Genomic DNA, 16,176 nt, shown 5'->3' on the forward strand with positions numbered 1-16,176 from the left:
TGAGGAGTCTTAAAATAATTCAGAGGTAAAGAAATAGGCTCCATTGCAAATTGCCTCATCTGGAGATGAGGAAGAGAATGCTAATGATACCAGAGCAGATTCAGTTCCTGCTCCTCTTGCAGCTATTCAAGAGATGGATCATGACTCTCCCGAGTGTCAAACTTGGTACCAACGCTATGGTGCTTGTGGGAACGATGTTCCTGACACTCAATAGATGGAGAAGAGAGGGCTGTATGGATGCTCTTGATTGGGAGGGAAACCCCACAGGTTCTAAAAGGGCCACTGGTACAGCCCCCAACCCCAACTATGAGTAGCCCAAGGGTCCCCCTATAAACTCCCTGCTGGTACTCAGGCAGAAACCAGGGCAGGCAGGTAACAGTCCTCCTGAGGTGAAAGACTAAGCTGGGATACATAGGATCCAACTTCAGAGTCTGATGAGGACAAAGACCGACTGGTACCGCAGAAGGAGGCTCAAGCTCTGAAGAAAGGGGATCTTGGGATACTACCTGCAGCTTTTTCCTGGACAGTACCAGCCTCACTGGTACCCTGATGGCCATGTGCAATGGAGCTGCTCAATGCTTAGGTGAAGTTGCTGGAGGTGGTACCTTTGGAGACAGTGCCAGGTGAATCTCTTGAACTTCTGGTAATGGCACAACTGAGAGATTCACCAACTTCCTTGCAGGCTCAAATGCCTCAGGAGTAGATAGTACCAGGAAAACACTCTGCAGTAGTGTGGTGTGAGAAGTTGCTGATTAAGGTGCTTCTGAAGCTGGTCTCGACAGGGCCACACTGTGCTTTGCAGTCAACGAACTCCTTTGTTTAGAGGTGTGCCCCGAGAAGCGCTTCCTCTTTGCATGCACTCCAGAGTCTTTAGAAGAGCTCATTCTCTTCAAGTCTTTTGATGACTCTAGCACTAAGTCCAATTTCCAATGCCTCTTCTTCAGCACCGGTGATACTGATCTGCTTCTTGGAACTCATAATGCCAGAGATGCACTACTGACAGACGCAGAGGTCCTTGGTTCAGGGACCAAGGTAGAGGGCTCAGATGGAGACCTCAGAACTGATTCTATCAGCAGACATTTTAACCTGGCTTCCCTGTCTTTTTTCAAACAGGGCTTAAAGTTGTTACAAATGCCACATTTTCCTTCCATGAGCCTCCTCCAAGCAATTAAGGCAGCTGGGGTGAGGGTCACTATCAGGCATAGCCTTACCGCAAGAATGGCGGGCCTTGAAACTCAGAGCGCAGCATCTCTCCAGTTCACAACTTTGTTATTTTTATTTTACTAACTCAACTAAACATGGGTACAATAAAAAGGTATTGAGAAAAAACTTGCAGAAGGACAGGGAGCTCCAACAATTATCACAGGCAGTAGGAAGGAACTAAGCAGGCGTAGGGTACCTGTGTGATGTGCATGAGACAGCAGAGGGCGCTGAGGCCACCGATGGATAATGCTAAGAGTAAAAACTCTCTGACAACTGTGCACTGACGCACACAAACATTTACAGTGGAATGGACATGTGCAATCACTTGAAGGAGAGTGTGGATTTACAGGCATTACAGGCAGAGAACAAAGAAAGTACATTTACATATAAGGAAAAAAGCAATTAGGCTGACAGCAGCTGGAGGAAACGCCTGGATGAGCATACCAGGGGAAGCACCAGACTCTGAACCCCAGGAAGTCTTGGCTCTTTAGACAAAGACTATAGACTTTGGAAAATACAAGGGGAGGGAAAAAAACATTCTAGTAATCCATCACTTAGAGGACAAAGAGCCAACATCCTCTCATTCTGTGACCGCTCAATTCTCCTACCCAAAGGATGATGATGCCAGTGTCTTGAAGTGAGAAAGCTGATTAAACCAAGTTGTAACTTGCTAAAGTTACGGCGTAAACACTAGAAAGTGTGTTTTATTTTGTTTTGTTTGTAACCATACCTGTCTCCTTTTCTCTTGCTTAGTATCACTTACATCTATGTTCTTTATTAATACATTTACTCTTAGTTTTACTATAAATCATCTCAGTGCTGTTATAATGAAGTAAAGTGTAAGTCCTCAGCTAATCCAACAGGTGAGCATGTGCACTGTCTCCTTGGGGGCAGAAAACTTAATTTCTGTGAGTGTTCAGTGAGAGGGACTGGGAAACTCGGGAACCTGTTCACTGGTTTGCTGGTGAGATGGACAGACAGGTGTGGCAAGGAGCGGACACACAGTTTAAGCCCCAGAAAAACTCACTCTTGCTGCTGCAGAGAGGTAACACAATGGCTTATGGTTCTGGGTGCTCTGAGAAGAGTGTCACAACCCTCCACATACTTAGCATGCATGTGGAGCTCAAAAAGAATGGTTGTGTCTTCCTTTGCTGCTCCTGTCAGAGGCGGGTTTTTCCCCCCTTTACTATTGATGTGGCCCACTTCTCACTTTCACTCCTAATGACTGGAAAGGGTGAGAACTAGGACAAGACGACTCATCCAGCACCATTTGTGTGGGAATTATGGTACCCATTGGTGATATCACCCAGAAAGCATCCACAGAGGATCCAGAAGCCAATACCAGCCGGAAAATACAAACTGTGCTCCCTCAAGAGCGATTAAGAAAACTGAAAAGTTATTCGTATACGTGGGGAAATAAGGAAGCTAATGACAGAGAAAAAAGATTATGTTGGAGAGAAAGCAGGGGACAGAAAAAGAGGACAGGAAAACAATAAAAGGGGAAAGAAAACAATGGAAAAAGAAGAGGAAGAAAATGTTATGTATTTAAAAGAAAGTGGGAGACGAAAGGAGACCGAGAATCAAATAAAAGAATGGGGGAAAAATTGAATTTGAAGGTTAGTAAATTATGCTTTGTTACTTGTCCTACATTTGACTGCAAACCCCCACACCAGGAAAGGGGAAAGAGGATGATCACATCACTAAAAAAAGAGAGAATATATAACTGAATATACTGAATGCAACTCAGGTAGGAGATGAAGAGTTTCCACTCTCCCCCAATTCAAGCACTGCAGGGATCAAGAAAAACCAGATAGGCAGTAGTCTTGCAGAGAAATGGTTATATATAATATATATAATTTAGTCTGTCTAGAAGAGGCAGAATGGTCTAGTGGAAAGTACACTTTCCTGAGAATCAGAAGACAATTGTTACACTGATATGCTGTGTGACCTTGTACAAGTCTCTTCTGCACCACTGGTTGCCCTTCCAACCTCTGTCTTGTCTATTTATATAGGTAAAGCAGGATGTAAAAACCTGAAAAATGATCTTTATAATAGAAACATGGAGAGATTCTTCTCTACACCCTATTCAAGTAAGGGCTTAGGACTTTCAACTCCCATTGACTTTACTGGAAGTACATCAACTATTCAATATCACATTCCTTCTGTGTTTGCCTTTTCTAACACCAGTCAAACCCAATACTATAGTAGATTGTGGTTTTGGTTTATATGTAAACTGAAAAACTACTGAAGTAAAAAAGACTTATGAATGTACTTACTTGCAGATAATACTTCCTCTAGATTTACTATGACAAGGTTTAATCTGCAGTGAGCAAGCAATTGCCTTCCATGTTTCTGGTTGGCATTTTTTAATGTCAAGAACAGGAATGTTTATAAATGGCATCTTAATACTTCCTTTCTCCCAAAGCTTCATGTCATTCATGGCTCCTTGATCTGACTGAGCATTGCAGCTTCTAAAAAGTTCTGTTGGTCTTAAAGGAAAAAGTTAATATAGCATCTTTATACAGCAGGGAAAAATAAATTTACTTTATACAACAAATTCTACAACCCTATGCTATGTGTCATTAGTGGTATAAAAGACAATTGTGAACGCCTGAAAGGAAATGATTTTTAAACATAATTTCAAGAAGCTACCTTAAAAGTAATAAAAATGAGAAAATAAAGTGTTCAAACGATTTCACCTGTTGTGTCTATATCATTATCCGTAATTCCTAGACAAAGTTGGAGGGATCTAATTCAGTGACAGACTTTCATATACACATTTAAAATTGTTGATATATTCATTAGTGACCTTGTACCTTATTTTTACACATATATTAAAACTAAATAAGGGACAAGGTTAAAAATGTATACATTAGTATTCTTTCAGAGCATATTTACCACCATCACAATCTGCTGGGAAAATTCAAATTCTTTTTTAAAAAGCTGCCTGAATACAACTCTGATTTTTATATTTCTGAAAGAATAAGAATTCTGAAAAAGAAGAGATCATTATGAGACATTCTAACGCTCTCTTAGGAAAATTTTAAAATGTAACATGAAAAACTATGCATTTTGGCTACATTTTGCAATATACAGTATACAGTATTTAAGATAACCCAGCTTTTTTGCTTTTAAGAACTGAAGGTTTATTTATAAATTGACAATTTGGTCTCTGAAATATTTCAAACTAAAGAAAAACATGAAAATAATAAAAAAGTCCAGGTTTTGTTTCATAAATGGCACAGCAATTTTAAGAACATTTGTGGAAACTGTATTCTTATGTGTAGAAATAGATACTTATCTAGAACTAGACACATATCTAAAACAAAACAACAATGAGCAAGCAACGTCTATTTGTCTGTACAATGAACAGCCGGGAAAACATTTTACTAATGAGTAGCAAGATTTTACTATAGACATGAACTTTTATTCCAATCAGCCGCATCATGATAGCATTGAGTATGTCTTTCTGAAGTGTGCTTTATGTTGCAAAATTAAACACTTTCTCAAGAGCCGTTCTAAAAATATTTTACTTTAATAATTAAATAAAAAGTCACTATCTGATTACAAAACAATCTTTGGGAAAAAAACCCTACAACATGCAGAATACAAATCTGAAAAACATTTACTCAACACACAGGAATTCCTTTATGAAATATTTAATGCATTTATCCTACCTGTTATTAAAATTAGTGCAGTAAGTGAGATTTCTACAGCCCAGCTGACAAGGTTCTCGAACGTCTGCTAAACAGGTCAACATGGAAACTTCAACTGGGCTGTACTCACAAATGCGATCAAATTCTTGCCAACTCTGTGTATTGCCCCAGCTTGTGCTATAAAGTTTAGTGCACAACTCCCTGAAAAACATTAAAATAAAAGCAATTTTTCAGAAGTCTTGTACCATACAAAAAGAAACTACAGGTCCTCATCATGAAAGCCCACATCCTTCAAAATTCTCACTGAAGTTTTTGACATCCAGACAGTTTGCAAGATTGGGCCCAATATGTGGCTGCAGACAGACCATTCAGGTGTTCTCCAAAGTGAGGAGCTTTCATTTAAATAGCAAAGTAACCCTCTAGCTGTGATGCTTGTGAAGGAAATGTCAAAATGTGAAGTGGGTACAACCAATACAAAGATACCTACTGAAGTTTGCAGAGAGCCTGAAACAGTAACTCTGAGGTGAGAATCGCCCCACTCATTTCTGTGGGTGGTAACTCAGATGGCAATAAGGAGGGGAAAATGTCTAATCCCATTGCTCAATTTCAGATTATATACACTTGTGTCCAAAATGGGGAGCAAGAGAAGATGTCTATCTTCCCCCAGTACCCAAAGCTTAAGAAAGTCCAGCCGTTTTCATGGTCCAAAAATACCCACACCATTTTACACACATCCTGGGTGGCAAACACTACAGTTGTCCCTTACCCAGCTGTCAAGACCTCCAGCTTCCCCTCCCAGATGACTGCAATACCATTCACATTGAAATATAAAAATCTGCAGCATATTGAAAAACTGAAGGCAGACTAAAATAAATTGAGAATTGATCATCAAATTTAGTAAATAACAAAAGAGATACCATATTGATTGTTCTGCACTGTATTGTTCTATCTTGGAGGAGAAGCAGCATTGCATAATTCCAGGACATACCTCCCACTATAAGATCCTGTTTTCAGTTGCTTATAACTTTGCCAAACATATCCATTTGGGATGAAATTTTACATATTTTAGGTCTCCCTCAGACAGAATTTTTTTTTAGAAAATTTCAGTCAAAACAGTTTAGCTGTTCAGAAAACGAGATTGAGGGGAGGGGGACACATTGTTCTACCCATGTTAAACTCTGGTGACCTTTTTTTGTGAACAGCTCTAGAGCCTGCATGCGTTGGAGCAGGGGCTTGAAATTTGGCTAGAGAGGTGACCTTTCTATCAGGGTTGTGTATTTTGCCATCTCCGTGAAAATTCACCCAAATTTTGCAAAGTTACAAGCCATTGAAAAAAAAATACAGTTTGCACATGCTCAGTAGATTTCTTCGGTTTTATCAGCTAAAATTGCTGACAGAACATGCTCAAGTGTTTTACATTTCTAGTGCCGACCAAACTGTGCATGCACCATCCCCACAGAGCATCCTCTTACATACAAAACTTAAGGTTGTACAAGCAACCTTATTTCTGGCATTTCCTAACTTTTGACTGCTTGACTCTGCAACCTTAATAATGTTCTTTTAACATTATCGTAGCCTGAAAGCCTAATGAAAAAATCATAAAATTAGCCATAGGCATAGTATCTTTCAGGTATTTGAGTCTTCTCCCAAACACATGTTAAAATAAAGTGAAAACACTAAGGCTAAACTCATTTATAGCACTGAAGATGTTTCTGAATCATATGAATTCCAAAAAACCCCAAAACAGATACCGGCGAAAAGTTGGTGGTGGTTTTTTGTGGTTTTTTTATTAAATACATGCAAAAAATCTTCTAAATGTCCAAATCAGTTTTGCTCATAAAATTTGCAAATGGGTAATCTCTTGCTGAGCTTAGATTTTACACCAGTAAATTAAGCGGCTTTGGAGGCAAGTGTTTAATTTTGAAAGAAATAGTGGCTTATTATTGAAACCTTGACCTGCTATACCTACAGTTTTAACCAAATTTAATAAATAACAGATGAGAATCAAATACAGAGGGAAAAGGGAATGGAACATTTAGAGAAGATCCAAGCAAGTAGACAAAAAAAAAATCTCAAAATATATATTGAATTCAAAAGTGAATTTTCATTTTACTGCAACCATTTGGGATCTGCTTTCTGTGCACATTAACACGCTTAATCTTTATTATTGCAAATGTTTACAAAACAGATTTTTTAGCCAGAATATCTGCCACAAGCAAATTTCAAACTGTTAATGATTGTAAAATTCACAACTGACACTACTGATAGTTGCTTAGGTTATATAGTATTGTTTCTGTAATCTTACTGGATGATTTAGCTCTCCAATGGGGTAAACTGGGATTGTTATAAATTACTACATAATTTGTACAATAATTTAGGTAACCTATGTCACAAACTACACAACAGTTATGTTTAATTGATTCAATTCATGAATCATTTTAAGAACATAAGAACATGTTAATAATTAAAAATTAATTATTCAAGCATTAAATGGTGCATGGACATATGAGACTAGAAGAAACTCATGCCATTAGAATACATTATATGTTATGAACTTTTGCTCAGTTCTAATTCAGAATCACTACACAGCTTTTGCTGGTGAAGGCCATATTGGCAAGTTTTTCAAGCATATATTTGTGGTGGGTCAAATTGGAAAAATATATGTAGTTGAAGCTTTAAGCTATTCTTCCCCCATTAATTCTTATCAGCAACTAAATGCCCCACTTCATCCTGCCCCAATATCTGCCACTGCACTCAGCCAGCATGGATACAGCATATTCATTGGGTGTTTCTCCAAAATTTGGTTGGTACTCACCTAAGATGAAAGGAGTAGCTCTAGCCTGAAAGATATTGTTTCATGAAAGTTAAAACTGGAGCACAAGATGACGGACACCATGGAGAGGAGCCAATTTGCTGAGTTTCTACAAACCACCCCAATTTGACACTTGAATGAGAACATCTGTTACCTGGGCAGCTTCTGGAGCATTTTCACTATTAATTGTTTCTAACGAAGGAGGAGTAACAAAAAGGCTACTGACCTACATGTGGAAGTGTTTGCTTTAGAACAGCAATGCAATTTAGCCCCATCAAGGCCTGTTGAAGGAGGAGGATGCACAGTGACTCCAGGATGAACAGACCTTGAACTCTCAAGAAAACACTGCCAGAGTGGATCTTGAGGCAGAGGCATTGTTTTACACCCTTCTATAAGTCCATCAACAATTTCAAGTTCTGTTTTCTTTGACATTAGAATCTTTTTACAAGCACTTTGGCAGATATAATCTTCTGCTCTGTCACAGCAATACAAACCTAAATATTCAAGAGAATAAAAATTGTCATCTATCACTGGCAGCTATCTAATGACAACAACAAAGGTATTCTTTACCATGCTGCTTTACATTACAACGTGTTCATAAACATTTTAAATAAAATCAACAACAATAGCAAGCAGATGCTTCTTTAATTTTAAATACTAGCAGATTGAACCATCTGAAGAAAAGCAGGAAGTGATCTATGGCATTAATAGATTATAACAATTAATAACACTCACCCCAAAATCTAACAATGTATTGTATATTCCATTTCAATACAATTATTTTTTTTATTTTGGAATGTTATAAACATTTTATAATGTTTTACTTACTATCTGTAGGGTTTCTCATTGGATATGACTGTGTGTAGTTGTTCACGCAGTGTATTAACTGAGGACTAATAGAGGCACAGTAACTCTCAACTGCTTTTATTTGTGAAGGACCAGGAGAAGAGTCTGTCCGAAAAATTGCTTGACAATATTCCCGGCAGTTTGTATGATGTCCTGCATAACTGCAACAAACTGATCCCACTGGAAACACATGAAAAAAAAACCTATGTGTTTCTGTGCACAGAAACTAATATATAGAAAAAGAACATACGTACTCAGTCAATAAATTCACTTAAAGACTTAGAATGATATTCATACTACTATTCTAAAGAAGGACCCCATTTTTGAAAACTCTACTAAAATAATTATCAGAGGCATGGAAATTGTGTGTGTCTGCAGGCTGGTAAAGGGGCCAATATTTTTTGGGTTCACCAAGGGTGGAAAAATCCTTACAGCTAGTCTAGGGCTCGGGAGAGTTTTTGTGACACAGTCAGATTTTAGTTTCAGTTATTTTGCTTTTACATATTTGTAATACAACCATACATGTATTATAGTACAATTAGAATATACACACAAAGGACTAAAGAGAGCAGCTGACTCCTGTAACCTATAGGATAGCTTAGATTAAGAAATAAACAGAAGTTAGGTTTTGGACCTAAGTGTAGAGGGGTCTGGAAAACGGAAGTCGCTAGTGTGAGAAAGTTAGAGATAAATTGGAGATAAAGTTTTATGGGAAAGTAAAAGTTAGCAAGGTGTTACCGTTATGCTTTGTTTATAACAAGCTTGAGCAAGTTTTTTAATTACTGTTTTTAAGAATTGTGAATGTTTTATTAAAATGCTATCTGTATTGATAGTATGGGAAGGACTTTGGCCCAGATCTTAATTTAAAGAATGTGTATGGAAAGAGCCAATAAGGAGGTGGCAGAACTATAATTATGCTATGGTGCAGTTTAATGTTAATTAGTATTATAACATATTATAAAAGGAGTAGTTTTGCTAAATTGCAAGAACGCTCTAAGTAACAAAAAAGGATACCATTAGGTTCCAGGAATATAAAACTGTACTTCAGTCAGTGGACTGATCACCGATTAATAAACTCAAAGATAAAAAAGTGTAAGTATAATTGTTGTATTGTATAAGAGATAATTGCATGCCTGTTTGTTTAATTAATCATTTTCCTTTTAAATAAGGTTGGTTTTTATCGAAGTGTCAATCAGTGATCTAAATAAATTTTTCTGTAACCGACCTAGATGTTGGAAACTGAAAACTAAGTTGGGTTTTATTGCACTCTTATCTTTAACAACTTAATATTAATTGGGGACATTTCAACATAAAAGTTATAAAAGGTTACACCCCAATTCAAAAAACAAGAGATCCAATAAATCTGGCTCATTCACATAAAATATTTTTCCCACATTATTAAATACACAGAGACACTTCCTGGGAAATGTTTTATCAAGAGAGAATTCCATGTGTGTAACTTTTTTCATTTCTTCCCCTCCATTCTTTTTCTACTAATAGAGACATTTGTAGCAAGACAGTAACTTTGTTGATTGAAGTTTCATCTATGCCTGTTACTTATTTTTCACTTTAAATCATAAAATGGAGTAAAGTAGCAGAAACAGATAAGCTTCAAAGAAACTGTTCAAATACCCCAGTAATAAAAAAATTAGAGAAGATAAACAGATATACACATTCACATCTAAACTAAATATATATACAAAAATACACACAAAGCTTGATCCTGCAAACACTTAAGCATATAACTTACTCATGTGCTCCCTCCCTCCCCCCATCCCTTGCAGGTGTAGGGGTGTAAATACTGAGAATACAGAAGGGAAAATAAAAATGGACAAAAATAAACATTATTAAATTTAACTATATAGAGAATACTTACTCTCGTTTCTGTTAATGCAACTAAAAAGAGCATTCTGCAAACAAAACAAAAAACAATTACCAAAAAAAAAGAATTTCACATATCAATAAAAGTATTGAGCAATTTCTTAACATTACACAGTATTTATTTAACAAATAGGAATTCATTAAAGAAACATTCTACTGTTAAGGTGTACCTAAATAGCACAGTAGAAGTAGAAGTGTATAATGGATAAACGGGCATATTTGCTTAAAAAATAAGGAAACGAGGTAAATAAAAAGAATTTTAAAAGTCCATGTATCATTCCAAATTCTTTTTGCATATTTTAATGGAACACATAGGAAGGTTAATCATCTAGACAGAAAGATCTTCATAAACTACCTCAAAGACAAGGAATAGGATATACAAAGACCATATTAATGACTGTTAATTTAGGGACAAATCCTGCAGTTTAAATTCACACATAAATCCATGGGAGTTTAGCCTGCATAAGGAATCAGTATGCATGGCAGGCTAGAGCCTTCAGTGAGTCCTACCCCTTGGAGGCAAATGAAAGTACAAACGGCAGGAAAAATTCAAAAAAAATTTTACAAGTTCATGTGACATGACAGTTATGGTACAGAACAACAATATTACTGTCACCAAAAACTTTAGAAAATTATATTTTAGAAGTTCAGTGGACATACAAAGAAAGTGTTTTCTCATCTAAAATGAGAAAGATAAGTCTTGTGTGCAAACACAAAATGGACACACAGAAACTTGACAATAACATGGCTGACTAGTTAAAACCAGTAACTCGGTGGCAGGCAGATTTTGTATTCTAATCCCAAATAAGCAAGTGGGGAAAGTCACTTGACCTCATTGCAAGGCCAGCCTTCAAAGCAGTAAGCCATATTGGCCACCTCAGTCTGTGTTTACAGACATGAATAAGTAATCAGCTCTTACGGACACGAATAAGTTGTCTGTGTGTACAGAACATTTAGATGCTGATATTACTTAGGCAGTAGGGTGTAATTACCTAGTTTTAAAATTGATCTTGATAAATTTAGGAACTGGATAGTAAAATGGAGTTGCCTGCAATCACAGGACCAGACGCAGTGAACTGTGAGGTGATTTCAATTCCCATATTCCTATGTTCCCACAAAAAAAAAAATCTCACTGAATTTACTCCTAAATGTAAACCATTTGGCTATTTCTTCGTCACATGGAGGCAAAGTTCTGAGCATCTGATTTGTTATCCTCATATATTAATGATCATGTATGCCAACACAATAACAAAAGCATGTGCTTCTGCCAGCAGATTTTCTTTGAAATAAAAGCTTAATGTCATCAATTAGAATAAAAGTCTCTTTTAATGTGACCTTTGTCCACCTTAGCTTGATAGAAATGAAATTTTTTTTGCGAATCTTTCTTCATTATTTAACTTATTTTCTTTTGGCACTTCTCTCAGTGAAAAGTCAAACAGAAATTAATCTATTCATTTTCCATTTCTGACTCTCATACTGTAACACCAATGTAACAATGTGTGGACAAAAACACTGCAAGAAAATGTTTGTTTAAAAATCCTTCAGCATATTTAACTGGAAACAATTTTATTATCTGAGGTTTTGAGGAACTTATTTTTTATAAAACCTAAATGCTGGGCCAAATCTGAATTCAGTGTTTCTAATTTGGTTAATTACAAATTTCATTAAAACTCTTCACCTGATCTTATCGATCTAGATTTTTGCTCAGCAGAAGCTTTAAGACGAGCCTTGTCTCTTTATGTCTCAGCAAACTAAGATAGGAAAAAATTATTAAATTATTTACCACAGTAAATAAACAAATAACTCCAAGATCATGTCCTCTAGACTTACACCCTAGGAAAAAAGTCACTCAAAGAGGAAGACTGACTCTGGGAAAGGGGAAGCAGCCTAAGAAGGAAATGCCATAGCACAGGCCCAGCAATTAAAAAGACAAAAAAAACCAAACACATATTACAGAAGTGACTTACTACACTATTTAAAGGGAAAAAAAGCATTTTGGTGGCCAAAACAGTATAGATTGTGAAAATCAGATAATAGTTTTTAATTACAAATTTTATTAACTAAACTAGAGACACTGTAAAGTCTAAACTGGCCCAGAATTTGGTTTTATAAAATAAAGATGTTATGAAGTCAGTGGAGTTATACTTGCAGAGAATTTGGGCTTGAGTGGGCTCCCAGCTCACAGGGCCTTCAACAGTTAAAAGGTACAGGGAAAGATTGTTTGAGGTTACCCTGCCTTTTACACCTCCAGAAGGTGGAGAAGGATATTGACCCAACAAATGCTGCTTTCCAGAAGGTTCTGAGTGCACTTATCCCAAGAGTGGGAGAATCTTGAATTCTTGGAGAACTGATTAAAAAGCAGAACCTTCAATGAAAACTAGATGCTGTATAGGGGTTAAAATACATAGATCCCAATGAAAGACTTGGAAGAGAAGAAATAAACTGGGGAAGGAGGAATAAACTGCTAGGAAATGAAATTTGAACATTTTGCTTCAACTGATTCAAATGTGGACATATTAAATAAAGGCACATAATAGATGACCATTTTCCTTCATTAATGTCCCAATCTTGCTCCCTGTGAAATCAAGTACAAAGTTCCCATGTCAGGTTTCAGAGTAACAGCCGTGTTAGTCTGTATTCACAAAAAGAAAAGGAGTACTTGTGGCACCTTAGAGACTAACCAAGTTCCCATGTGTTTCTTTTCTTGGGAAGATACTGTAAAATGATGTTCTATATGTTTAGATAAGAAAACCGAAAAACATTAATGCTGCTCCCTTTTTCCCTTTCTTGTTCCATCTCCTCTTCCATTTCAACCCCAAACACACCCATGCTAAAGACAGTCATAAGTAGCCACATGATCTTCACATTCATACTTTCCCATAGCTACCCCACACCTTTTGGTCTCGGGGGGGGCAGGGGGTTGTTTATTTTTGTTTTCCCTTTGTATGTCTATTTAGATTGCAAGCTCTACAGAGCAGGGGCTGTATCTTCCTACATGGTTATGCAGCATCTAGTATATTGTGAAGGCCATAAAAACAACAACAGTAATATGAGAAATTGGTCTTCCCTAAAGTGTAGCCATAATTACATAAGAGGGAATGCACCTCACTGGGTAGCTATACCCTGCATGAGACCTATCAAACCAACGGAGTAAGATCCTGGTTCAGAAAACCAGAGGAGAGATAGGTCTCAAGAAACTGTCACTCACCTGTAAGGCTAATTGCTACCAGGAAGTTTTGTTATCAGAGAGCAGGGATATAAACTCAGTAGGAAAAGGACTGTATAGTTCTACTGGGAGCCAAAAAAAAGAGAAATGACTTTCTTACTGATCTGAGAGCTGTAGGAAATTTACTCCTATTGAGTATGAGTTACAAGACACTCAAGCATTCTTGTTTCTGTTTGAATCCTGCCTGACATATGGGTTTATTTTATGTTGAGGCCTGAACTGCAAGTCCAGACTTTCTCGCCTTGGTGCAGTCATCACATTGACCAGGGTATCAAAATGCTGTTTTCTACTTTCTAATAAAACTGATAAATTATCTGACATAATCAACTTTCAGTCTCAAGGAGATAATTAACAGCCAGAGGCTAGATTCTAAGGAAGACAGTTCTAACATTACATTTTATAACTAGACAGTCCACTTCCTCTGTTAGTGGTAGAAAATGTATTTATTGTATAGAAAAACCAGTTATCTTCCACTGTATCAACAGACAAGCACATTTCTACCTTCAAAGGGTTATTATAATAAATTCAAGTTCATGAGTTATTGAGATGTCACTCATCAGCCATTCCAACTACAAGTCGCCATTCTTGCTGACTTCTGATCCATAGAATGGCTGATAATTGATGTCTCAAGAATTCATGACACCAATAAAGTATACAGTTACTAAAAACCACTAAAACAACGTATCTTAACCACACAAAAATTCAAAAGACTATCTGCTCAACATAATGGTCCACAAACAAAAAATAATGATTAATACCACCACCACCCAGCTCTTATTATACCGATTCTCATCAGTAGATATCGAAGCTCTTTACAAAGGTTTTTATCATTACCCCAAAAAGGCATCCAAGTTTTATCTTAATTTTTTCCACTATTCCCCTAAAAACCTTTAGTACTGTTTAGGGATGAGCTCGGAGACCCTCCTAACTTGTTTGAGGTACACAATGCCACCAAACAGATGAAGAACAACAAGGCAGCAGGTCTAGATGGGATCCTCCTGAAATCTTTAAAGACGGTGGATCAGAGCTAATTCAGCAGCTTTACCTGCTTATTCTTAAAATCTGGATAAAGGAGGAGATACCCAGTGAAATGAGGGATGCCCAGATTGTCACCCTCTTCAAGAAAGGGGATAAAGCAGATTGTGGAAATTATCATATCTCCCTCCTAGTCATTGTAGGCAAAGTTCTGGCACAGATCCTTGCAACTCGCCTTCTGCCCCGTCAGAAGAAATTTTACTGGAGTCACAGAGTGGTTTCCGACCATGTCGTGGAACTGTGGATATGATCTTCACAACACAGCAGCTGCAAGAAAAGTGTCGGGAGCAAAACCAACCACTGTACATGGCTTTTATTGATTTAACTAAAGCCTTTGATTCAGTGAATCGCCATGCCCTCTGGACTGTACTCTCTAAGATTGGATGTCCTGATAAATACAGCAAATGTCCTAAAATTGCTTCATGATAACATGAAAGTGACTGTTCTGAGCAGCACTTTCAAAGTACAAACAAGAGTAAAACAAGGCTGTATCATCACTCCAACCACGTTTACGGTTTTTATAACCGTCATTCTTTACCTAGTTGCTGGGAAGTTTACAGCCGGCGTTGAAATCACTTACAGAATGGACAGAAAGCTGTTCAAGCTTAGCAGGCTGAAAGCCAAGAGTAAGATCTCCACAACATCTATTGTGGAACTTCAGTATGCTAATGACAACGCCATCTTTGCCCAATCTGAGAAAGATATTCAAACTATCTTGAATGTGTTTGCCAATGCTTATGCATGTCTTGGTCTCACTCTTAATATCAAGAAAACTAAAGCACTCTATCAGCCCTCTCCAAATGAGTTATTACATGCCCCATCTATCAAAATCAATGGAGTGGCACTGGAGAATGTCAATCATTTCCTCTACCTTGGAAGTCATCTTTCATCCAAGGCAGATGTTGATGCAGAAATTCAACATCGCCTGAGCTGTGCCAGTGTAGTTTTTTCTCGTTTACGGCACAGAATTTTTGAAGATCACGACCTTCGAACAGACACCAAGCTTCTTGTTTATCAAGCCATTATTTTCCCAACACTATTGTATGGGTCCGAAACTTGGACAACCTATAAACACCACTTGAAAGTCCTTGAGAGGCACCATCAACGCTGCCTTAAGATTCTGAAGATCAAATGGGAAGACAGGCACACCAATATTAGGGTCCTCAAAGACGCAAAGACCACCTGTATCGAGACAATGATCATCAGTCAGCAATTCCACTGGACTGGTCACATTGTCCAGATGCCAGACTATCGCCTCCCAAAACAGGTTCTGTTCTCTCAGCTGAAAGAAGGGTACCATAACGTGGGTGGACAACGGAAGTGATATAAGGACTTACTGAAGGACAACCTAAAAAAGTGTAATATTGACATTGACACTTGGGAGACATTTGCCCAGGATCGCTCAAAATGGAGTGAAGTCCTACATGATGGTCCCTGCATTTTGAACTTGTTCGCCAACAAGCTGAAGAGGACGAGAGGCGCAGAAGGAAGGAGAGACTGACTTCCAGTCATGGTCA

General features: G+C 37.5%; 1 protein-coding gene across 4 annotated transcripts in view; it reads right to left on the reverse strand.

Moving 5' to 3' along the window:
* Positions 1-16,176, reverse strand: part of RECK (reversion inducing cysteine rich protein with kazal motifs) — a 139,001-nt gene that overhangs the window by 59,375 nt on the left and 63,450 nt on the right. For all 4 annotated transcript variants that reach the window (XM_048839399.2, XM_048839398.2, XM_075125512.1 and 1 more), the window contains 5 exons: positions 10,394-10,427; positions 8,500-8,697; positions 7,898-8,165; positions 4,881-5,060; positions 3,480-3,692 (listed from right to left, as the gene is read on the reverse strand). In XM_048839399.2, coding sequence (XP_048695356.2) covers positions 3,480-3,692; positions 4,881-5,060; positions 7,898-8,165; positions 8,500-8,697; positions 10,394-10,427 — 893 coding nt within the window. The remainder of the gene's footprint in view (positions 1-3,479; positions 3,693-4,880; positions 5,061-7,897; positions 8,166-8,499; positions 8,698-10,393; positions 10,428-16,176) is intronic.

Source organism: Caretta caretta, chromosome 2, assembly GCF_965140235.1.
Source record: "Caretta caretta isolate rCarCar2 chromosome 2, rCarCar1.hap1, whole genome shotgun sequence".
Classification (NCBI taxonomy): Eukaryota; Metazoa; Chordata; order Testudines; family Cheloniidae; genus Caretta; species Caretta caretta.